This window comes from Papilio polytes, unplaced genomic scaffold (genome assembly GCF_000836215.1).
Source record: "Papilio polytes unplaced genomic scaffold, Ppol_1.0 DF823731.1, whole genome shotgun sequence".
NCBI lineage: Eukaryota > Metazoa > Arthropoda > Insecta > Lepidoptera > Papilionidae > Papilio > Papilio polytes.
In genome coordinates this window covers 1,529,844-1,553,772 of record NW_013525473.1, presented here as the reverse complement: position 1 = coordinate 1,553,772, position 23,929 = coordinate 1,529,844, and the positions used below count along the sequence as shown (strand labels likewise).

Genomic DNA, 23,929 nt, shown 5'->3' with positions numbered 1-23,929 from the left:
TGTGTAAGGAAAATTTTTCGATTAAGAAATCCAAATTATTCTCCATAACGTATTATGGTTATTTTAGATACAATGGAGAATGTTGGTAGTTTAGAAGAACAAGCATTAAAGAGGAAAGAAAGGCTAAAAAATTTAAAACGTAAAAATCCTTCAGACGAGAATTCATCAGCAAATACTTCGAATAATGAAGCTGTCGTACTCCCAAAGTAAGTTAAACTTTACGTATTAGGACCCGAATGACCACTGTTAAGGAATCCTTTAAAATATGTAACTGTATTCGTAGTATGGGTCTGTGACATAGTTAAAAGTTACATTTCTTATGGAATGTATAAGTTTGCTTTATAATGAATTTTCTGTTGATAGTTGCATTAATTATCGTTAAATATGTTTTCAGGCCTAAATTTAGGAGTTACAGGCCTCAAGATGAAACATTACAGGAAGCCAAGCTCGATGATGCACAACCTGCTGTCGTTGACAATGAAGTCAAAGATTTGTTAGAAGCGGGTAAAGAAAAAGTAAGCATTATTTCTTGTAAATTTATTTTATTTATTATTACATTACAAAATCATTTCAAGATATATTTAATTTGACACACTCAATAACTAAAAAAACAGTAAAAATATTAAAATTAATCATTAACAATTGTAAATTTAAATAAAACTTTTACTTGCAATCTTTTATCTGTAATTTTAATGTATTGCAAAATATAGACATAAAAAACATACAAAAATATAAGTGAATCAACTAATGTAGTCATTAATTAAATTTACGATCAAAAAACACTATGTTTATACATTACAGGTTGTATTACAAGAGCTAGATATTTCAAGCCTTGCTCCGAGGAAGCCTGATTGGGATCTGAAGCGGGATGTGGCAAAGAAGTTGGAAAAACTGGAAAGACGAACTCAAAAAGCAATAGCGGAGCTTATTTGGGAGAGGCTGAAGGAAGGAGCAGAAGATAATTTAGGAGCTATGGTTACTATGACTAACAAAGTTCCTGATGAAGAATAATCAGTTTTAATAAGTTTAGTAGTTTAGGTTTAACTGCCATTTTTTATAACTTGAATCAGATGTGTCAGTTTTTAATACCAATTTTTTTTAATGCTGCGGGAACAAAGTTGTAAGCAAGAGTTAATATGGAATATGAATGGACATTCGATGTTTGTGGTATTTTAAAAAATCTTTATAAAAACACTCATTATAATAAAACAATTTTTATTAGGATCTTGTAAATAAATAAAAATTTGTTTACGTAACTTAAGATACATAGCTTGAAAACATGTAAAAAAGCTGTAACTAAATATATTGTGTAGTATAAAATAATGAATACATAGATAAGTGGTTGTAATAAATAAATATATAAATAGTTTTCACAATATTTTTTATAATATTGTATGTAGCAAATGTTACAAATATTTCAAATACAATATTTTATGAGTTTGTTTAATTTATTCTCCCATTAAATCATTTAAAACAATCACAGACGATACTAAGGAAAGGTTTATTTCTCTACCATTACAAAAATAAAAAGTTTCAGTTTGATTTTTTTATACAAAAAGCATGTCAAATAATAATATGTTGCCAGTCAACAGTTAAAGTATTTTACATTTTTTTATAATTACTTATATTTGGGAATTCTAAAATAATGATTCCTTTATTATATGTTTACTTTTATTATCTACATTTCTAATATCTATCTAAGATACAGAATATCACAGGTTATAACACATTTTTTTATTAAATTCCAGAATAAAAAGGTTATTAAATTTATAATTTTCTTATTACATTATTAAGTACTATCGCTTTTATTTTCTACTATAAAACAAACTTACATTAATTATTATAACACTAAATAAAGTATATAAGCTGTTAATTGACCTATAACTATTGTTTTTCTTTCTCTTTGGAATATCTTCATCAGGGTCGTCGACTTCGTTATAACTGAAGTATTTATTATCTATGTTGTAGAAAACAACGCGATCGCCGATAGGTTGTATTGGTCGGAAGTTATGCCGGATTTTGCCAGTCGCAGATCTTAACTCCCTGAATACTTCTATCTGGAATTTGAAATAAGAATTTAATTAGTATTTGATCACTATAATGTAGACAATAGGAAACTTATAGTCAACTAAGCTATTCCTAATTGGTTTTCAGATTATCCGTTCAGATATATCTTTGTCAATCTAAGAGATGCAACAAGTTTTTGTATATCAATAGATAGATACCCATGTATTTCTATTAACTTGCTCTCTTTTGCCTACTTCTACTATCTACTGTCTTTTGCCTTGAATCGTTTCCTACCATGTGTAAAAAAAAATATCTCTGCGTCAATGGTAATTCTTAATAGAGAGGTTTTGTTTGGTTATTTAATTAAAACAGAGCTTTGTCTATTACCTGGTCATGAGCCAACCTCACAGGCTGCTCGAAGTCCAGCCATATCACGACTTCAGAACAAGGTGGGGTAGTCAGAGATCCTCTGTACGTGAAGTACCGATTCAAATCGTAAGGCAGTATGTTGAGGAAGGAGAAGGGATGGTTCATTACGACACTCGTGTGAGGTTCCGTCACGTTTGATAACGCTGATGTTATGTCGTCGTAGGCAGGATGTTCATGACGATCTAACTGAAATAAAAATTACACAAAATATAAAAACTAAAATAAATTTCTTTGCGTTTTGCAGATGTGGTAAAATTTCGACTACAATGCTATTGAAACTATACGTTTAAGAGAACATGTTCAGTAGTTTTCTTCCCAAAAACATAACGAGAAATGAGATGTTAAGATACTGGCAACATTAAAAAGATAGCTTTGATTTTAAGCTTTATGCTTATTTTTACATTATAGTTCAAAAATTCCTCGCACTTTTTTAGACAGTTATTAATTTTACCATTAGATAAAATTACATACTCGCATGTATTCTTAATATGAAAGGAGATTTCCACAAGTATTATTAAGTTGCGTTTATCGGTAATGCATTGCGCAGGTAATTTGAGCTTAAAGCAAAAACAGCAGTTCAGTATGCCACATGTTGTGCAAGATGACGGGAAAGTTACTAACCATTATACACCTCATTGGTGTCATTTGATGAAATGCAAAAGTTCTAAAAAAAACAATTGACCAAATCAAGTTTCTGAAGTCAAGGAGGATTTTGTTTGACATTACTTCTCAAATAAATAAAACGTTATATTCAAACAAAACTTTTGAATATAACAATGGATAAGTAAAAATTACATAACGTAATGGACCAAAAATAATCTTTCCACGTAACAATTAACAAAAAAGATAAATTTAAACACAAAACATCATTAGCAAAATTTCAATTATTCATGAGGCATAGCGCTCGTCTGAGGCTCGTTAGAGCTCTATTGAAATTACAATATAATGGATACCTCATAAAAGAACGCGAGCACAGCGAGGCCGTCCGAATGCCGCACGGCATCGTGCGGAGTCTTGTATTCCTCTTTGAAGAACACCATATGAAGCTCCATAGGGAAACTGGAAAAATATTAAAATTCATTCAATGAGACGTATTCAACGGTAAAAATTGCTAGAGCTTTCGCGACGTCAACGCATTGGCAAGTACCGCGTGGGTTCCACTCCGAGGCGCTGCTAAACGGATGCAGAGATCGTAAACATAAATTCTCGCTGTTTTTTTGCAAGTATAAATAAACAACTTCACGGAAAATAATAGTCATTTCAACGAAATTACAATATCATTAAAGTTGTGGTGTAAAAATAACGAATATCTCAATAAGATCGGATGACAAATGTTTTCTTTTGTTATGTCTATTATATGCCGAAAATAGTAAACATTTCCATTGCGTTCACATTTAAACTATGTAAAAAATATAAAAGAAATCCCATGCTTCAATGCATTTATATTTTTAAAACAAGTTTTTTTGATCCGTCGCGAGATTTAGATTGTCGAACATTCAAATATTTTTTGTGGGAATTAAGCAATGTTCGGATGTTTAAAAAAAGCTCTAGATGATAGTCCTCTCTCCACGACGATATTACAAAGAGTAAAATATGTATCACTGGGCTATGGTAAATTCGTAACAAAGGTTAATATCTCCTAAATATTACAATAAAAAAGTTGGTTATCAAATGCGATAGTTCTTTGCATTTTTAAATATTAATCTTGTATTCGAAGCTTCAACGAAAATTAAAATTACCTTCTATGATTTATCTTGTCTTCAGAACCGAAAGTATCGTTATCTCCCCAGTGGAAATGCATTTGACTGAAGATGTAGTCGCCGTCCAATGGCCCACCACTGACGCGAGGGTGTGGTTCATTCTCCACTTCGATCAACACTAAACATCAAGCAATACAAAATGTTAACAACGTTTAGTTTATGTGAACTTAGTTATCTTTTCTTACTTACCGGTATGTCCATTGTTGGTAACGTGTACGTCATCGATAGAGTCGTCGAAGCCGATAAAGGTGATGTCAGGCAGAGCGACCTGCTTGACGCGAAGCACGTTAATGTCGATTGGACTCTGGTGCTTGCCTCTGCACTCCTGGTATCGCTCACCCCAATGCACTGGACCTGTGAACATATACACGTTACGTTTTTTACTGACTTCACAATACATGAGTTTTAATTCGTCTGTATGTTTTTTGTGTTGCCTCGTGATTTACAAAAAAATGTATATTCTTAGTACCAATAGATTGTAAGTAATATTTACACAAAGCGTATAAAAGCAGCGAATATTTTAACCCCAAAACTGCACAGTTAACATGGACTGAGAAGCAATTTGAAGTTATGTATCTAGTATAGTAGAAATTCAAAAGTGAAAAAAAATCATTTTCACTACTGTTTGGGATGTCTCAAATAATAATACCTACCCTTTAGAATATCGGTGTATTTCTTGCTTTCCACAATCATAATTCAAATTGGTTTTCTATAACGATACATTTGCAACAAAGAGAAAGTGGATAGTTTGGTTTATTTGGGTCGCTATAGTGTTGGGAGCTAACATCTGGTAACGAGCCGCCCCGGCATGTTCTCACTTACAAATTGACGTAAATGTAGGAAGCAAATGATAGCTTGCGATACTGATTGCTGCCTGCACTTAGAATGTTGCATTAATCTTGTCTATGTAATTGAGAACTGACTTAAAGGTTGCTTTACAAGTTTTAATGAAAATAAACGAGAAATAATCTGTTTAATTTACTGTTAACATTATTCAAATTAGTTTAATGCACACAATTTCGGTTTAATAGCACAAAATTCCAGATTTCAGGAAGATGATGTATTTGCTGATAACAAAAATGTAAAAAAAAGAATGTCTGTCCGCGAGCCGCTTTTGTTCCGGGTAATCTCCTAAACGGCTGGGCTGATTTTAACGGGACTTTCACTGCAGGGTAGCTGACATGGACGAGCATATTATAGGCTACATTTTTTTTAAATTCCGCGCTTTCAAAATGGCGTCCGGACCTCTATCTCTGCAACGGGTGGACCGATTTGGACGGGACTTTGACTGAAAGATAGCTGGTAGAAGGTAAGTGCACGCAGCAATATTGTAGACGATTTATTTTCAAATCCGCGCTAACGAAGTTTGCTGGCGACAGCTCGTTTTTAATAAAATTGTCTAGTTTCAACGTCAATGAGACGACTTCCTCGATCGCCAAGAATTGCAAGTTGTAGACAAATAGATGAATACGAACAAATAGATAGTTATGAAATGTTGGCGCCAGAAAGATGGTACTTATAGTGTCATCAAATTTTTATCTGATCCAATAGAACAACGTGTTGGTACTGTGCCATGTATCACAAATTTGGCACCTATGACATGTTCTTATATGAATGTTCTCTTGTAGACTATTTTTAGCTTTGTTTAGTTTTATCATCCACACATAGTAACAGACAAGGAAGTTCAGGTAACACTAAGTGCTATTGTGTATTTATTTCCTTCCTACTTTAATAAACTAAGGCGGAGTAAGACAAAAGATATAACATTAAGCCAAAGCGATGTTTATAAAATGCCTTAGTTTTGTGAAGGACTTTTGATATTGCCTTACGATATTCATAAAATTATTATATGTTAGTTGAAAAGAAAAAGGAGGGTGGTTTATTATGAAAAGCAGACAGTGCTAACAATTTGAACTTTTTGTGTCAGATTAAATACTAAACAATTGAACACTGAAAGCAGTAATTTATTGCATTTAAATGACTAACTTCTCTCTTGACATAGAGATAAGTTTAACCACGTTTATATATAACAAGAAAATTACATCGCGTTATTATTCTACGAACACAAAGGTACATCAATTTTGTGTCGCGTATTAATATTTTAGTCATGGAAAATTATATCAAGTTCAACTAATTACACGTTATTAAAGTACGTGTAAACATAGATAATTGTGTGACAATCATACGATATAACCGTAAAGATCCTTGCTTTGATTTCAAGTCGATGTCATTTCTTAAACAAATATAATGAAGGCCATTGTTATAAATATTCTCGTCTACAATAAGTTATTAAATTAATTAAATGATTTAATATTGAAGTTTATTTGCTTTGTTCAGAAGTTTTAAATTTTATACTATTCCTTATTTATACCCGATAAATTTGTAGAAGTTATAACCTGACCAGAAATGTAAAAACCTTTGCCATGTTGCTTCGGACTTTACTACTCTTGAAATATTTAAAAACTTACCTATAACTCCATCGTAGCCAAAATCTTCGCTGTTCGCATAGTGAAACGCTGAAACAATAAAGAAGGAAAAGATTAAAGCAGTTTTCAATGAATAGTTACGGCTTATAGTTTTTAGTTGAAAACTTTTATGATCATCAAATAACTTGAACATTCGACTCTGATGACGATTTATAGTTTCAACTGAATACAGTAAATAGAATTCCATTTTTTAAGCACTTTAAAGTCTCGCAATAAAAAGGACAAGTCCAAAAAACATATGCCAAGTCATGTCTTTACAATCTCATATTTAATATTGAACAAAAACAAGAAATCGTGACTTTTATCGCATGGCTGGCATGACTTTATAACGAATTATTTATAAAAAGTGTGTAGCTAAACAATTTATAAATTTGACATTAGGTGGGAAAACCCTGGGATAAACTAAGACTTTTCGTCATCGATACGAAAGGTAATGGTCTTGAAAGGCAAAAAAAAGTGTCAAGTAAAAATTCGGACTTTGAAAATATCAACACTTGAAAGGACGTTTGTTAAAATTATTCTGACCATGCCCGTGATCATGGATGTTAGTGACATGTTTCCTTGGTTACATTTAATAGCGGAAAACTGCAATCAACGCACGATACAGTTTTATATTAAAATATAAACATGTAAAAATGAGTGGATTTATTCTTTCGACCTTGCGATGACAAATTACCTCTAAAGATGGCAACCCTAACCTCCTAATAATTATTGGACAATACGTAATATTAGTAAAACAATGTAACAGCATTACATCATATATCTAATGTCTTAAATAATGTTTTATAATCGCTACGGAACTGCTGTCCTGGTGTTGCGTTAAGAATTTATGTTCAATTTTGTATATTATTATTATTTTTATTTTTACTGTTTAATCATGTTTATCCGCTGTGTTGTAATATTGCTTATGTATACAAAATAAAGATAATAAAAAAAAATAATGTTTAAGATTAACAAGTTAACCTAAACAATATGATCTTAGTAATAAGCCTTGAAAATTTTTAAATATTTTTTACCGTATTATATTCGTACAAGGTGTAACATTTCAAATGTTTCTTGTCTTAAATCTATACGAAATTGTTTCGATGTGCATGACTCGAATCCTTTTGTTACTTTTGAATATTTAAAAGATCTTTACAACCAAAAAATAAATATGATCGCTAAGCTAAGTAAGAAGTTCATTTACTTATTTTTAATTGCATAGTTTGTTAACCTGCAACAGTGATTATTTTTAGCCGGATTTGTTAAAGCGTTGAATTCCATAGTACAAACGGTAAACGGTAAGAATGATAGCTAGTTCTCGAAACCGAAGAGCACCTTACATAAGGCGATAATAAGTTTATTATTGTTGAATACTTTTTGTATATTGTTGGATAATTTATAATAGAAGTTTTAATGAGAATCATTCGCAATTTCTTTACGTTTGTTCGCGTACTTATACGGGATAAGGCGTTATTAAGTACTTATATAATTTCCTGTTTTTCAATTGATATAAGTGAGGTTGATCTGTGCATTGTTTCAATCTGAACCATGATAAGTATTCGCGGCACAATGTGATTTATGTTGGTATAAGAAACTATTATAAGAGGATTAACTGATGCACGTCTGTAGTCGTAAGTGTAGATTTTGTGCAAAATCTAAATGTAACCCTCAGTACTAATGAACGAGTATGGTAATAAAAGAATGTGTAACATATCTTGAACAATCTTGATCCTAGATATCAAATTCCTAAATATTCTTTTTATGACAAATCGCTAACGCTAGCTAAATCCCTAGCTAAGATAACTAAATGCGTATTACTATTGTCAATTGTCGTGATATGAGTTAAATCACCTTGTTGTAACTTTCGTATACCATGAGAATTTTAAATATACGACTACGATATTTTATGTTACTTTGTTCCTAACATTTGTATTAATTGTAATTTTGTGTACTTTAGTTGTACTTTGCACTACAACTTGGGATCTCAAGTTGGAAATAAGATATTGATAAACTTACCTAACGATTTGTTCATTATGAATAGTATATTGTATATATACTGCACAAGTTATTGTCAATTGCTCTTGAATTTTAGATGAAGCTGTCAAAATGACACAACATGCACTTGACACGCTTTTCTTAACAACACAGCCATAGCTGGTAAATGACTTTGAAATTGTTACGCGTAAGTACTCGTCGTCCGAACTTGAAGTTCATTGAAATTTGCTTTGTTTTTTTACATATTTCAAAGGCATTTTTTTAACTGATGGTTATACAAGAAAATATACGAAGATCAATGTATTGTAGGTATTCAAATCTGCGTTCATTATAATGAAAATTTAGGTTATTACGTTTTTTATATCCAATCTAAAGAGAATTAGGCAATTTAATCTGTCCTCTAAATGAAGGTGGATTAATATTTAAAGACTGTAGCTACGCACCGTGAAGTTACAATAAACGTTGACAAACGAAATGCAAACAAATTGTGCCATAACCGCTTACTGGACCGCAACAAAGTTCATTGATAAACTCGATTGCGGCGAGTAGACGAAATACTTAATAGTTATTGACCTTATAAACACAATAACGCGGTAACTTTTTAATATATCAATGATACTTGCCAGTAATTAGCATGTAATTAAAAGAAACAATTCAATACAACAATGAGATCTCATGTCCGTATACGCAAATTCAACAAATTCTTAGAGATCTAAGATATATTTAAATTATCGGAAAACCGTAATCTCTGCTTACCCTTACAGGCGTGCATTTTGTATTATGACATACACATAAATATACTAATAATTAAAAATCCAAAATCTATTTATAACATGTAAAAAATGTTTTTCTTTTAATATGCTACCGGTCGCCAGAATGTGTTTATTGGAGACGCTCCAAATAAAGATAATAACGAACGCCAATTCCTAACAACTTTCCCTCTCATTCAACTGTCTTATCTTGGCTTATCGAAAGCCGTGACTTATTTGTGAATTTTGTCGAGAAATGACAGCGTCTATCGTGGCAGCAATTCGCTGTGAAATCTTTTAGAAGGCTCTACATTGTTTCAACTTTGTTAATTAGTAACGTAGTCTGGGGGACATGAGCACAATGCACAATGCCTTGCGTTGCCTGTCCACATTCAATCAGAAATACTTCTATTCAAGAATGCCAGGCGAATACAATTGTAGGCAAGGCAACGTTGTACAAAGTTACCTGTCGACAACTAGTCAAGGTGGAAGGACGTAATTTGCAAATTGCACGTGCAATTTTATTTAAACGTCTATCAACCATAACTGTATCTGTGAATCCATGTTTGGGGTACTCATAAAGAAAGTTTTAATAAACAGTTTCTATCTGAAGCTTGTCGTTTAGTTACGTGTTCCCACACTTAAACATGGCGCAGTTTGCAGAATCCCGTGTTTCACGTTACCAGACTAAACTAAGGTTTGGTTCGAACTGAGTACGCCAGAAAAGATTCACTGAGCTCAGTTTTACACGTCCCCCCTAGTGACTTGAGCCGTAAGTTCAAGGTACTAAAGAGCGCCTTTTACAGAAGTTTTCTTTACATGTGATTGTACTCATTAGTCCATTATTTTTTTGTTTGTTATAAAACTTAATAAATGAAAAAATGCTTCATATATAACAGCTACATTGTATTTATTATTAGCAACTTGATTTCCAATATCTATTGCGGTCATAGAATCAGTTTATGAAATAAATAATGAACCGAAGGCTGTCTGTCACGCGAGGTCCCCGCCCAGCCGCCCAGTCGCCCAGTCGTCCAGTAACAACTATATTATTCAAATTGTAATGAACTAACATTGTCTTTGACCACATTTCCGTTATGTCGAAATATTTCCCGTAAGTATTGTAAAGGTTACTTATGCTTCTAGGTTCCGTAGCGTGTCAAATATTCTCCCGTATTTATTTTCTTAGACTGAAAAATATAGTCGATTTAAAACTACATGTACATAAATACTTTGCACTTATGTACAATGCTGCATGCTTAAGAAGTACTTAAAAACGAACGAGATGATTTCTAGAAATAAAAGAAGCCAACTTGAAGCTTAAGTAATATGGAATTATGTTAAAATGGTGTATTTTAAGTTTTTGCCATAATTAAGACAGCTGCTGTTTTTATATTACGCGTGTATGAGGTAACTTAATTAGCTATCCGCAAATGAATTAACACAGACCTATATTTTCCTTAATCTGTATAAGGTTTTATATAACTAACCTAATTTTGTTAATGTGTTAGTGTCACCCCAATGAATTTTTTTATTCTTAATTAAAAAATCAAAACTATGAGGTTTTTTTTATAATATAAGAGAACTAATTGACCACATTTAATTCCGCAATACCAACAGATATTGTATATCTTGCCAACTGCAATATTTGCCAACGTTAATAGAATTAACACCTTTGTCTATTCAAAAAAAAATACTTTTCTAAACAAAGTTTACGATTTAAATTATCTGTAACAATTTTTGCAACATTTGTATGCAAATCGGTCACTATAATAGTGTTTTTTTTTAATTTGTCGGCACTAAAAGGAGAAAGCGGTAACTTTTCAACATTGTTGTCAAATTAAAATCGTGACTATTATTTACAGTTTATTGCCTCCTCGTGACTCAGGTCCACTGTAATACTGTTGATATTTCGAACATCTCGATGTTTCAGGTTATAAATGTAAATATTAATACAAGCAAAAGATAACTTTTTTGTAAAACCACAACAAAATACAAAAAGCGTTAAACATTAAAACAAGTAATTTATGACGAAGCGTACTTTAAGAAGGTAACAAAATGTTTAATTCAAAGTATGTCCAATTCTTTCCTCGCGAAGATTTTAAATTTAAAAAGAAACAAAGACCGCTCACAAAAAGGTTTTGTCAAATTTTAGAGTCACGACGAAAATCACCTTGATATGACGAACATCAACTATACCTATGATAATTCCTTTTCAAATTTCAAATGAAGAGGTCGTAACAGGTATCGTAAGACTCCACTGCCGAAGCACATGAACATTTTCCACTTTTATTTAAATGAGAACGCCTCTTAATATGCCTTAATTCTACGCGTGTTTCGTCAAGGAAAATCTACTGTTATTAGACAAGGTTGTAAAATAATATCCCAATGATCGTTTTTTATTATCTTGTATGATGGTTTTAATAGCTTTTGTCTGCATTTCTTGTACGAACAGTAAGCGTGATCTATTGCTAGTGTCTGTTGGTTTCGATCCAACTGATATAAATATTGATGAAATGCATATAAATGTATACACATGGAGCCAAATACATTTCAAGTTTATTGTTATAGCTATGCAGTGCACCTTTGATGTATGTTAAACGTCACCTGGTGATTTTCCCGCAGTCGGTATTCAAAGCTGACGTTGCGAATGTATTTAATTCAATTTTAATGCATACAAATGTGATCCATTCTTATTTTAGAATTATCGCAAAGCTCAATGGTTCGAAAAAAAGACTTGTAAAAACAATTTACGACATAATATGATAAATGAAATCCATAAATTAGGCACTTTACCTAATGACTATGTCTTGTTACTATTTCAATATGTTTTTCCACGTTTTTTACTAATTTTTTTTTACTATAAATTTGTATTTACATAAAAGATATATAGATAGATTCTAGTTCCTCATAAATTTTTAGTCCCTCTTCCCTTTCCTCTCGTTGCTTCAAACCTCAAACGTGAAATAGACTTCATCAGATATATAATTATTTATCCATAAAAAACCTTCTTAAAGAACCATTGTTCTAAAATAATTTATTGAAAAGTGACACAGATCTTGAAAAACATACAAACAAGTTTAAATAGATGCATGTCAATCTATTTTACAAAATAATTATGCTATCTAACAATACGTCGCGGTTAAATTTTCTAGTTCTGTTCATTGATATTGGCGTTTCCATTGTTTTGAGGGATTTGACAATGCCCTACAATATTAAAACAACGCCCAAAATTTAATGTAAACGAGATAATACGTGGTGTAAACAGTGGTAGAGCCCACTTTAACATCTTCGCACGAATGAGTCAGCTCGCCCGGTGTAATACCACGACCACAAAGAACACAAGCGTGAATTGGGAGCAATCTTGCGTTTCGTCTGATGAGTGTGGTACCGGAGGCCCAACTTTAGTCCTTTCCACCGTTTTATAAGAAGAGTATGGGAAGGGAACGTGGATATGACACTGGAGGAGACGCATAGGCAGGGGAAATATACTCTTCATGTGCGTTTCCTCCATTGATTAAGAGTAGGCTACGCACCCGCTATTACGAATGTCTATGGGCAGCGGTCGCTTCGCCATTTAGACGGATTCAGGTAGCCGTTTGCTCGTTTGCCATCTTATGATGTATAAAAAATGTTACCAAAGCTTCGGCCGTGTTTAGAATAGAATGCCTTATATTGCATAATTTCGTAAACATATTACAATGAAGTCACAAACCCACGTATCAAGGACTGTGTGCTTTTGGAAAGGTGAAAGGATACGTTTAATCACAAACATTTAAATTCAAACAAGTTATGTTAAATCTAATTTATATAACTAGCTTTGGCACACAATGTAGTCCGCTATAAGATAGCGTGATTTATAATGGGTTTCCTTTATGAATGAATAATCTTTGCAATTTATTTAACTATCGTTAAGTATTTCCCTTGCTTTGCATCCAACTATTAACGATACTACATAACTAACTTGGAAGCTAAAACTAAAACATAGAACTAACTTTTAGTTTAGTTTATTGGTTCACAGCGATGCTAATATTAATGAATCCTTATTTTTTAGATTTGGCACATTTTCGATCAGATAACTTTAAACATTCTCTCTATTTCATATTAATTAACTTTCCTATAGTTCGTTCAATTGTTTTAATATCATGAATTCAAAGTATTATCAATTCTTAATACCAAAGCTACTTACAAATAGCGGCATATACTTGAGAACTGCAATAAATGTGGTCACCAACACTCATTGCGACATAATAAATCATAATGGCTTTGATAACGACAGAACATGTGGCAAAGAAATGTATCGATTTCCTAGGAAATGTTTCCGTTCAAGTGGGAAATAAATACTTGAAACATGATTTCCTCCACAATAATAGGTAATAATAACTATACCGTTTGCAATTTATACTAACTGTAGGTCTTGCAGAATCTACTTTAAAAGTGAACAATATGCCTGTTTGTAATTTGGCTCCGCTGATTGCATGTCGAACAATTTTGTTCAAAACGCACTAGCCTATATTTCTAGAATTGTTTTTAAATAGAAAAGAAAGTCTAAATATCATACAAAATGGAAAATCATGATATGAACCTACTCTATGTCACGAACTTTAGTATTTTTTAATATAACAATGACACGCGTTTGTTACGAGTTTAATTCAATCTATATTCGTTCAATACATAGAATATTACGCGTGCGTGTGAAAATGAACAAATGGTCATGTTTTATGAACATAAATCCTATATTTATGGCCGCTGAAGAGAAAACTATACTTCAATCGATATAATTGCGACAGAAGTTTTTCTAAACAAACGCGATACCACAATATAACAATAATAAACTTTATTTCGAGCTACACTTCTTTTTTGCTCATAGTTTGTTAGTAACAGAAAAAAACTTAATACCTATGTTAGTCACACATACATCTAAATGTTATTCTAAAATGTACAATTATCGCCAGCCACGTGCAGCTATATGTAGAATGGTGTTGGGGCTGGCTCGCACACTGCGCACCAGAGTATATTAGCAAAACAAAAGTGGTTTTAATACTGAAAATCGTTAATATGTTGCATGCTAAAAGAAAAAGCGTGTCTGGAAAGAAAATGTAATCAAGTAACAAAAGAAGCACAGATCTTTATTAATAAAATAATAACTTGATAGGAGTAATTTGTAAAATAAATGAAGTTCCAATTTGACTCGACTCAACGTAAAAACTCGACACTTGATATGAGACTTGCTGGAACTCACTGAATGGCAGTCTCGAAATAGTTTTCAATTCAAACAATACCCATTATAAGACATATAAATTAAAGATAATTGTTACATTAGAAGCATTCTTCAATACTTATTGTTTTGAGGTTTTCCCACATTTTTTGCACAGTTTTATCTGAAACCTTAAAAAATCAGATAGATAAAATCTGCGAAATTAAACCAAAAGTCTGTTTTATGTGAATTTATAAAATGTTGTGGGTAATGCAGTTTCTCGGTTTTAGTTATAACAGATAAAATAACGATGTCTCAGAAAATATGCAATAAACCGTCCCAATAATTAATTATGAACAAGTAAGAAATAAATGAATTACCATCGCTTCGAGACGAAAAGAGGTGGAAAGAAGAGAAACAATAGGCGGTTTTAGTGTTTCCGTCCAAGTATGACCATGTACCTACATATGTAACCCACGTACATAGGTGTGAGTACTTTCAGGATAAAGGTGGTGAACTAAGCTTTCGCAAAACACCTTTTTACCGTTACCACGAAATAGTTGGTAGGATTATTGTTGTTCAAAACCACACTCCATTTTTTTTTACAAATAAGGTTTTTTTAAAGTTATGTAGTACAAGTTATTAATAAATGAAGAAATGGCAGTAACATTTTGCTAGTTCAATTTGTTCTAGAATTAATGCTTTAGAGTTTTAAGTCTGTTCTTTTTTTTGAGTACTTTCGTATTTAGTTCGTTACAGCGTGCAATCTCAACACAATGTAATTTATTTCACTTTCTCTGATCAAAGAGATGAGATACTTGGAAGATTACAGCTTACAGAACTCTTATGGAATTGAGCATGTTGCTATGAAACAATTAGTATAATATAAGCATTATTTCAATATTAAATATTTATAGTATTTGTTATACATACCTTGAAAAGCAGCAATTACAAATAATATTACAAAATACATAGTTCCAAGCAGTCACAATGAATAAAAAAAAATATGGAGACATTTAATTCTAATTTCTAATTGAAATATATATTTTTATTTAAACCATTCAAAACACACAAATATCGGGTAAAATGCTTATATTTCGCGTGCGATGTGACGCGAACGCAGTAACAACCACAACTGTCGGGCGAAACTTATTTCCCGCGCTTATAACCCTGTCACGAAAGGCAAAGGACGACACCTGTTTTCGGTGTAATTTTCCGGCGAAAATGAGTATTTAATCTATTTAGTACAAAGTTTATTCAAATTAAAGAAAACATGTAAAAAATTAGTGATTTCTAAAATATAAACAAAGACATTTTTTTAATTCTGTAAATATTTATTAATATCAATTTTAACTGACTTTCCATAAAAACATTGTTATACTCCACTTTGGAATTTTCTCCCAGCCCAATAAGTTTTCCAATAAGAAATGGTATCAAAAAATAAATGTCCCGTTTACGCACTACATGCTAAATTAAAAAAGTATTACTATAATTGTGTACCACAATGATTTTTTATCTCAAACAAGACCAGACAGCGTAGGATATTGTATTACAAAATCCTTTGTAGCACAATTCTGTTATAGGTAGGCGTTAATTAGCATCAGGTGAATGTCTCGATCGTCTTGTCGCTTACTCATAAACGAATCTTTAGCGTGTAGAGATAACAAATGCACACAATACACACTAAAATATAACGGGAATAAATTAAAAATAACCGCACATAACTAACATGAAAGCCTAATTTAATCCTCTTCTCTCTACGATTTTTGTACCAGAAAAGAATGGGAATGAAAAGTGGAGTTGGTTCGGGGTGGAAGGCTTAGGTAGGGAAACAATCCTTTGTGCGTCCCCTCCTCTCTTGGTTCGGGACGGGAACACATCTGCGAATACAAAAGTTTATGGGCAGTGGTAGCTTCGCTTCTATAGCGAATTCTGTGGCCGCTTACTCGTTTGTCACCGACTAAGAACTATAATAATTTTATATTTGAAAATTCCCACGTCATTTATTCCTATATTATCTAGCCGCAACTAAGTAATGACGTAATTTATGTTCATAAGGATAACAAAAATTACGCTTGGGTTTAATACCTATGTATGTATAAAAGGATCAAGAGTTTTTCCTAAAAATATGTAATAACAGACATTTATAGTATTATGAATTAACCCCCTTAACGTCTGTGTCGAATTTAGATGCTATATTTTATCGGAAGACTGTTCACTGATAACGCAAGAAGACGCTTTTGTCCAACTAATCTAATTATAGTTTACTTTTTTGATACCGATCTTTCATTCAATAATTAAATCAAAACACTCTGTAAATCAAATTAATATCTGATTAATTCTTAAGATTACAACGTGTATATTGGGCATTAAAAACAAAGAATAAAATAAAATAAACATTATCGTTACAATCTGGCACGATTATGCTTCGTGACTTTCGCTAAATTTAAGTCTATATCATTTTAGCTAAAAATAATTACAACGGTTTTGTGACTTATCTTACAATCAGAAGATAGTTCCTTTTTAACTTTAACTCTATCCTTTGTTGATACATTTAAACAATCTTTTTGGAGTTTTTTCGTTTCACGCTGGTTATACCGTGTTAAGATGTATTAAAAATTAACTTTGTGGTTAGAATTTTGAAGCACTTTTTCAGACACTACATAAGGGTCCACGTAGTAGAAACAGTAGTTCAGATAGCTCTTTCATAATTTTAAACACAATATTAGCGAATGTTTGAATGATACGTACCTCATTAATCTTTTACGTTACAGCAACGACACAACACTAATTAAAGCTTTTCTAACACTACCCTCATGCTAACCATACTTAATAGAAAAAATTGTCCAAAGCGAATTGGATACATGACAAAAAGATTTGATCATAGATATTTTTTTTTTTATAATTGTCGTAATTAAATAGTGAACTTTAATCATGATATTTCAAGGCAATTATTAAAATAGAAAGCGTTGTACAATGTTTCATACGGATATTGGTTTTAATTAATTTTAATTTTAATTTTCAGACGATAGATGTCTCGTCCTAAATTCGTCTAAGCTAGTTAAATGACTAATTACTTACGTGTATTTCCTCATCGGTATTGTTGATGTTCTCTCATTATGTGGGTACATAACCTATTTAATATTTCACGAATTTACGTCCTATTCGTAATAAAATACGTCATTACTTTCAATTAACTAATTCAAAGAAAACTTAAACATCGTTTATGGAAATTCTGATTTAATTTTTAGAAAACATTGTGATTGATGTCCGATAAAGTCTCTATTACGAATTTCCATGACACTTTTTTTTTAATTTATTGACATATAAATCTTCTAGGCGCCTGGACTCGGAGTATTCTTTCTAAAATTAATAGGAAAAAAATGAAATATCGTACTGGACTTCACACATTTATTGTATTTTTGTCTAATAAAAATACTATATCGTATAACTATCATAAAGGAGATATCTACAGCAATTGACAGTCTTGCTGGTTGTACACACTCATCAGAGCACAACATAGGTACATCCACTGCGCGCCGTGCACAACATGGACAATTCTTTTTGTTTCTCTAACACAACTACTTTATCTTAATTTACAACCCTATAGCAATTATAAAATAAAAAAAACTACAATCTTGCGAAAACAAACACCATTCAATGGATATAATTCACTTATTGCACTACTAAAAAAACATTGTCTATTGAAATGTAGGCTTTAGGATTATTTTACTCGATTTACGAGAACTTCCAATAAAATTAATAATAGAAAATTTAAAAGGTATATGGGGACAAGGGAGACCTATTTAACCAAACTTGGTAAGCTTTTAACACCTGCAATTAAAAAAAACTACTTGCACATTTTTAACAATTTCTCGATTTTTCCACAAAACTCTATTTAGAGTTAGACTCGTTTATATACATATTTTTACATAGAATACTTATTTATGTGTGATATTGTTTACAATCAAAAAAGATGAGATGTTTTATGAAAAAAAAAAGCCTGTTACAAGAATCTAGGGTCCAAAATCACTAACACAATACAACAGTGGACCTAGGTCTTGTACATTGTTCTAACACCGACATAAGAATTGCTTACAATTTGAAATAACATTAAGTACTAAAACATACAGAGGCAGGAAATATTTTGCTTCAAACATTGACACTTTTCTAAGTTTCAACACCAAATTCTAATTAGTTCTACAGCACATTCGTCGACTCTAATAAGTTACACAAATAAAAATTATCGTTTTAAAACTATACGTAGGTACACAGGAATTGCCAACTTACAAATAGGTAAAAGAAACGGCCTACTCGAAGAAAACAAAATTACAATAGTGAATATATTTTTACAAGACAACTCACAAATACATAAAATTAATTATATTCATGAAATAAATCCACTTCGCCGTAAATTGCGTATTTAACAAAAAAAAACTACTTAACCTATATTATTTATATGTACACAAAGCAAATTAAAATAATCAGCTAAATAATATGAATCCAAAAAACTCGTAACATCTGTTACAGAAGAAATTACAAAAACATTGAAGTTTAACTTTGAAATGCTAGCAGACAGATTTATAAAGAAATTTTTCCTGCCAGTTTTATTTACACAGTAAAAATCATAGCCGTAGTAAAAAATTGCACCAAATCAAATGAGTTCTTAAGCCGAAGATAATTCGGCCTTACAAGTTTAGACGCCGTCGATTCCAAGAAAATATAGCAGCGTTTCTTTTAGAATATTCGCGTAAAGCATTAATTTATTCCATGTTACATTTACAATGTCTTACAGTATGCTAAACACAGTGAAATCTACAGAACTACAGAACACGGCATACATAGTATGTACAATTGTAACTATATACAAAAATATAACCCCGTATGGACAAACGTCGTGGGCTTTGCTCACACCATTTACAATGCAACATCAGGTAAGCGCTGAGATGGTACAAATCATTGCATGCACTTATTAGTATGCATTCTCATCCTAGCAATACAGTTTCTAATATTACATACGTATAATGCGCCAAATACCATATTATGATATGATATTTATCGGGTCTATTTCAGGTATAAAATTATATTTTAGCGCTATTGGTAATCATTTTATATTTCAGATCATATGATTTAAATTATCGAGAAAAGAAAACCGATTACCTATTGTAACATCTTATGACACAGTTCCCCAACAGTTTGTGGAACAGTATTTTTTTTATTGCACTGAAGAGATTGAAGAAAAGGACCATAACAACCTTTATCAAGGACTGGCTTAAAGGATACCAATAATGGACCTTTTACAAATGTCAATGGAGAGTTTTGAACTCTCCGATTAAATTAATACAAATCTGAAATGCCAATACCATATTTAAATGACAATTAAATTGATTTAATACAAGTTTGACGCCATCTCAATATTAGAAACTATGTTTACTAAGAATTAAAATAAAATTAAGCGCATATAATGACTTTAAATCTCAATTATTTAATCCCTTAAAAGGGTATACGTGGCAGACGAATGGTAACTAACATTTCTTATTGTCCAAATTTTACAAACAACAAAGTAGCGCATCGCATGATTATTGGTCTTTGCCCTCAGTTAAATGCAGATACGCATTCAACATTGTTCACAGTAAATTAAGAAAGTATTGGTTTTCTCAAGTCATATTTAAGAGACTTATGCCTCAATTCTCCGAGTTTCTGTTGGTTGCAAATTACACAATTACTAGTCCCAGATTAACAATAGTGGAGTAAATGTAAATATACATATATTAAAATATATAGGTTGGTATATTATTGTAACTGGACTTAGCCAACTCAATAATTACATTTACGGCAATGTTTTTTATAAATTGATAAATTAAATAATTAATTTCTATCAGTTAGAGACAATTAAGGTTTAAAGATAAGAAATCAAGGGGTAAATAAAAAAAATTAACTTTAGATTTCGAAATAAAGTAATATGAAAAGCCAATAAGTGGACTCTGAGATAATGTCCGTTAACAATCAATGGTCTGGTTCCTTGATATCTTATTATTTACCCAACAAGCAATATCAATAACTACAAGACTGATTATCTGTTCTTCTGTTGAGCACCTCTTGGACATATTCTTAATTTTATCTCCAGTAATACAACGTAATCGTAATATGAAATACGAAGATCGATATCAAGTGATAAAATTCCAATAAATTAACAAAATAATTGTACTTAAATGGTAAATATAAAGTGTTGAAGGTCATAAATGATCAACAATTGAATGTGAAACAACGTAAAGGGTATGTCAATGCTGATTCCCGACATATGCATTTAATTGTGCGTATCATATAAATATAGTACATATACATGGTAAGGCTTATTTATTGTTTAAGTGTCGATGTTATGTTCTCTTGATATGTTTTACATTGTTAAGTGACATGATGCAAGAATTGTGTGAAGCCCTATATGACATCGTATGGAAAATACCTCACTCCGTACTCATCTAACTGTACACCATGTCACAAAAATATATAATTTACAGTTTGTATATTCATAATATATCCATTTGTACATTACACGAGAGATTTTCTTTTAGAATATTTACAAATAAAATAAAAACACAACATTCCAAGGTTCCCTTCACCGTTATTCACAAATGTTTCTACATCTAGTTACACTGAAATCAACCAGGGCTGTAACTACTATCAGCTAAACGGCGATTTAAAAAAAAATCGTTAAAACCATATTATATCGGAATTTTGTTCTCTCTCAAAATGAATTAAGTTGTGCTGAAAATAATGTAAAAGTTTTTGTTGATATGTTACAAACGGTTCATTTTATACTTGCAAAAACATCAAATGTATAATTTTGTTAAAGATACATTATCTATTAGGCCGATTTTTAAACATTTAAAAATTGTAATTTTCATTATGAATTTTTGAATCATAGCAAATAAGCACAAACTTTTTTCTTATTGTCTTAAAAGCATTGCACTCTAGATGTCACTTTCATTATATTAAATCTAAGTTCTCCGAACTAACATGGACAACTTACAATAAACCAGTCACTTAAATCATAAAGTTTATAGAATTCTATTTAAGCCATTTGGTATATAAATACTGTCCTGAACAATTTCTGTGTAGCATCTAAATTAGTAACCAAAACTACGAAGTATTGGTTATAAAATACAGTGACTAATAGCAAAGCGATATTAGAATTTTCTCCAATTAAGAAACCAAAATTTTATAAAGTATTATTAACTATATATTATGTAATCTGGAGACAAAAATAATTAAGGTTATATTTTATTTGTACTGATTTTTACAATTATGCCAATATAATTCAAAAGAAACTCATATAATTATAATATTTTCATAGAGTATATAAGAGATATTTTTCTGGTAAACAGTGAGCAAGAAATAACATATATTATTTGTTATATTCAATCGAATCTCTTATAATTCCTATTGTAATATTTAGACATGTACTATTGAGAAAAACAAAGATAAAAGACTAGTATAGAATTTCTACCTTTTTCGACAGTAAGTTATTATTAATGTACTATTTTAAAGTAAAAATTGAATTACACATTTTTTTTTTACATTTACATTATGCGCTTATGTTTGCATTGTTTGTGTACTTTTATTGGTATGAAGGGATAGGAGAAAAACTCCACTTTTTAATAAGGCCAAGAGTTGATATAATAGAAGAGATGAATTTTGAAACTATTTTCTTTGTAATGATTGTTTTATAAAGTAAAACGCAATTTTTGTATTTCAGTTTTGTAGCTAAATACAAAGATTAGACTTTGAATGATACTAAGTAGGGTTTTGTTATATTATTAGTTACAATTATTAGTACATTATGAAGTTTATTTAACTCACAATTAAAAGATGACACCTACAAAGAATGATCGCAATGTTTTCTAATTTTCGTCTTAACAGATACTCTGTTCAACAAATTTACAGCCAAGAGGCTATCTTGTCTTATAGTTCAAATCTTTTATATAAATATCAATATATTACTATTACATATTAATAAAAATATACATAAATAAATAAGATATCCTATAATTGCATATTTAATTTCTGTTCAGAAGCGTCTTTGTAGATAATAGTACATATAAACTAAAATCTAATAACTTAGTTTATCATGTATATCTTTAATTTATTCCAAAATAGATAATTCTGCAATTTTTATAAACACAATAGGACTACAACGATAAAGTAATCTTAATTTTTCCTAACATTTTTGACCTTTTTTCACACACAAAATCAAAATATCAATTATGTGAACATTGTCCAATACACATTTAAGAGTTAAGTATACAAACCACATAAAATATATATTTAGATAAGAAAGAAACATAAGGAAGAAATAATAATTGTAAAAATATTCTCCTGCCAAGGCCAAGGTAATTAAGCAATTTGTGGATAAAACTTGAATTAATGTAGCAAATTATTTTTAATTCTAGAACGACGTATCAAAATCACAATTTTCCAATTGGACAGAATAGGATCTCCTGCTACAAAAACATTCCATTTATTTATAATTCATTTAATTAAAAACGAAATGCGATTTTACTGCAATTATCCGTTATTCAAATTTTTTACATATTATGCATGAATTGACGCAAATACAATGCGAAATGGTTAAATTTTATATCAATTTGTACGGAAACAGCTTTAGCACGTGTAGATAAAATAGCTATAGATTATTGTTACACAGGATGATCAACAGCGTATATCTCTGCAAAAGTAGATATGTCATCTATAGATTGGATTTTAAAGTTTGACATCTAATCTAGAAGCGATTGTTGAAACATTGTAAATGACATTTAAGGAAAGCGCCTTAATAAAAGGTCTTTTTTCTGTTACTATTGTGATCTGGATTAGGTATAGATAATATATCTATATATATTGGCGTTGCTGCCCAAACTAGACTAGGTTTAGATGGACAATTACCTTTATAGTTTAATTTGGAGTAGTACTAGTATTATTGCACCTTTATTCATAAAAATAATTAACTCGAAATGTATGTTTTTGAAAATGTGTTTGAAGTTTATGTTTACACAGATTTGAGATATAAGAGACGTCCTGTCTTTTATTTTCAATCTATTGACGGGAGTTAGATTCGCATTCTCGCTAATATGTCGTTTATTTTACTAAAAAAAACATAAATTATGTGTTAATCTTGTATCTACTGATGTATCAGACTGATATATTATATTTATCAGAATCTACGTAATAACAGAAATCTACTAATTTCTAAGTTATACAGCTATAGTTAATACTTTAGATTATAGGTTGATAAAAGGGGCAAACGAAAGTTCTTAACTCCCCAAGGAA

General features: G+C 30.9%; 3 protein-coding genes across 3 annotated transcripts in view; 1 reads left to right on the top strand and 2 right to left on the bottom strand.

Annotated features, from left to right (window-relative positions):
* The first annotated feature begins 6 nt into the window (after positions 1-6).
* On the top strand, positions 7-1,343 carry LOC106103550 (coiled-coil domain-containing protein 12). The gene is made up of 3 exons (XM_013283334.1): positions 7-206; positions 395-515; positions 802-1,343. The coding sequence occupies exons 1-3, from the start codon at positions 55-57 to the stop codon at positions 1,009-1,011; spliced, it is 483 nt and encodes a 160-aa protein (XP_013138788.1). The 5' UTR covers positions 7-54; the 3' UTR covers positions 1,012-1,343.
* Positions 1,344-1,653: 310 nt separating this feature from the next.
* Positions 1,654-15,578, bottom strand: LOC106103459 (putative carbonic anhydrase 3). The gene is made up of 7 exons (XM_013283239.1): positions 15,539-15,578; positions 6,665-6,712; positions 4,386-4,550; positions 4,176-4,314; positions 3,390-3,495; positions 2,395-2,622; positions 1,654-2,057 (listed from the first exon to the last, which is right to left on the bottom strand). The coding sequence occupies exons 1-7, from the start codon at positions 15,576-15,578 to the stop codon at positions 1,806-1,808; spliced, it is 978 nt and encodes a 325-aa protein (XP_013138693.1). The 3' UTR covers positions 1,654-1,805.
* A 2,854-nt stretch (positions 15,579-18,432) lies between these two features.
* The window catches only part of LOC106103458 (F-box only protein 28), a 12,458-nt gene continuing 6,961 nt past the window's right edge, over positions 18,433-23,929 (bottom strand). The window contains exon 8 of the mRNA XM_013283238.1: positions 18,433-18,439. Within this exon, the coding sequence (XP_013138692.1) occupies positions 18,433-18,439 (7 nt within the window). The remainder of the gene's footprint in view (positions 18,440-23,929) is intronic.

Bases quoted from the DNA above. Each gene is read 5' to 3' on its own strand.
- LOC106103550 (XM_013283334.1), top strand. From the start codon at position 55: ATGGTTATTTTAGATACAATGGAGAATGTTGGTAGTTTAGAAGAACAA. The intron at 207-394 runs GTAAGTTAAACT...ATATGTTTTCAG, and splicing joins GAAGCTGTCGTACTCCCAAA to GCCTAAATTTAGGAGTTACA. The intron at 516-801 runs GTAAGCATTATT...TATACATTACAG, and splicing joins TAGAAGCGGGTAAAGAAAAA to GTTGTATTACAAGAGCTAGA.
- LOC106103459 (XM_013283239.1), bottom strand. From the start codon at position 15,578: ATGTATTTTGTAATATTATTTGTAATTGCTGCTTTTCAAG. The intron at 4,551-6,664 runs GTAAGTTTTTAA...ATATGTTCACAG, and splicing joins TGGCTACGATGGAGTTATAG to GTCCAGTGCATTGGGGTGAG. The intron at 2,058-2,394 runs GTAATAGACAAA...TTCAAATTCCAG, and splicing joins TGAGGTTGGCTCATGACCAG to ATAGAAGTATTCAGGGAGTT.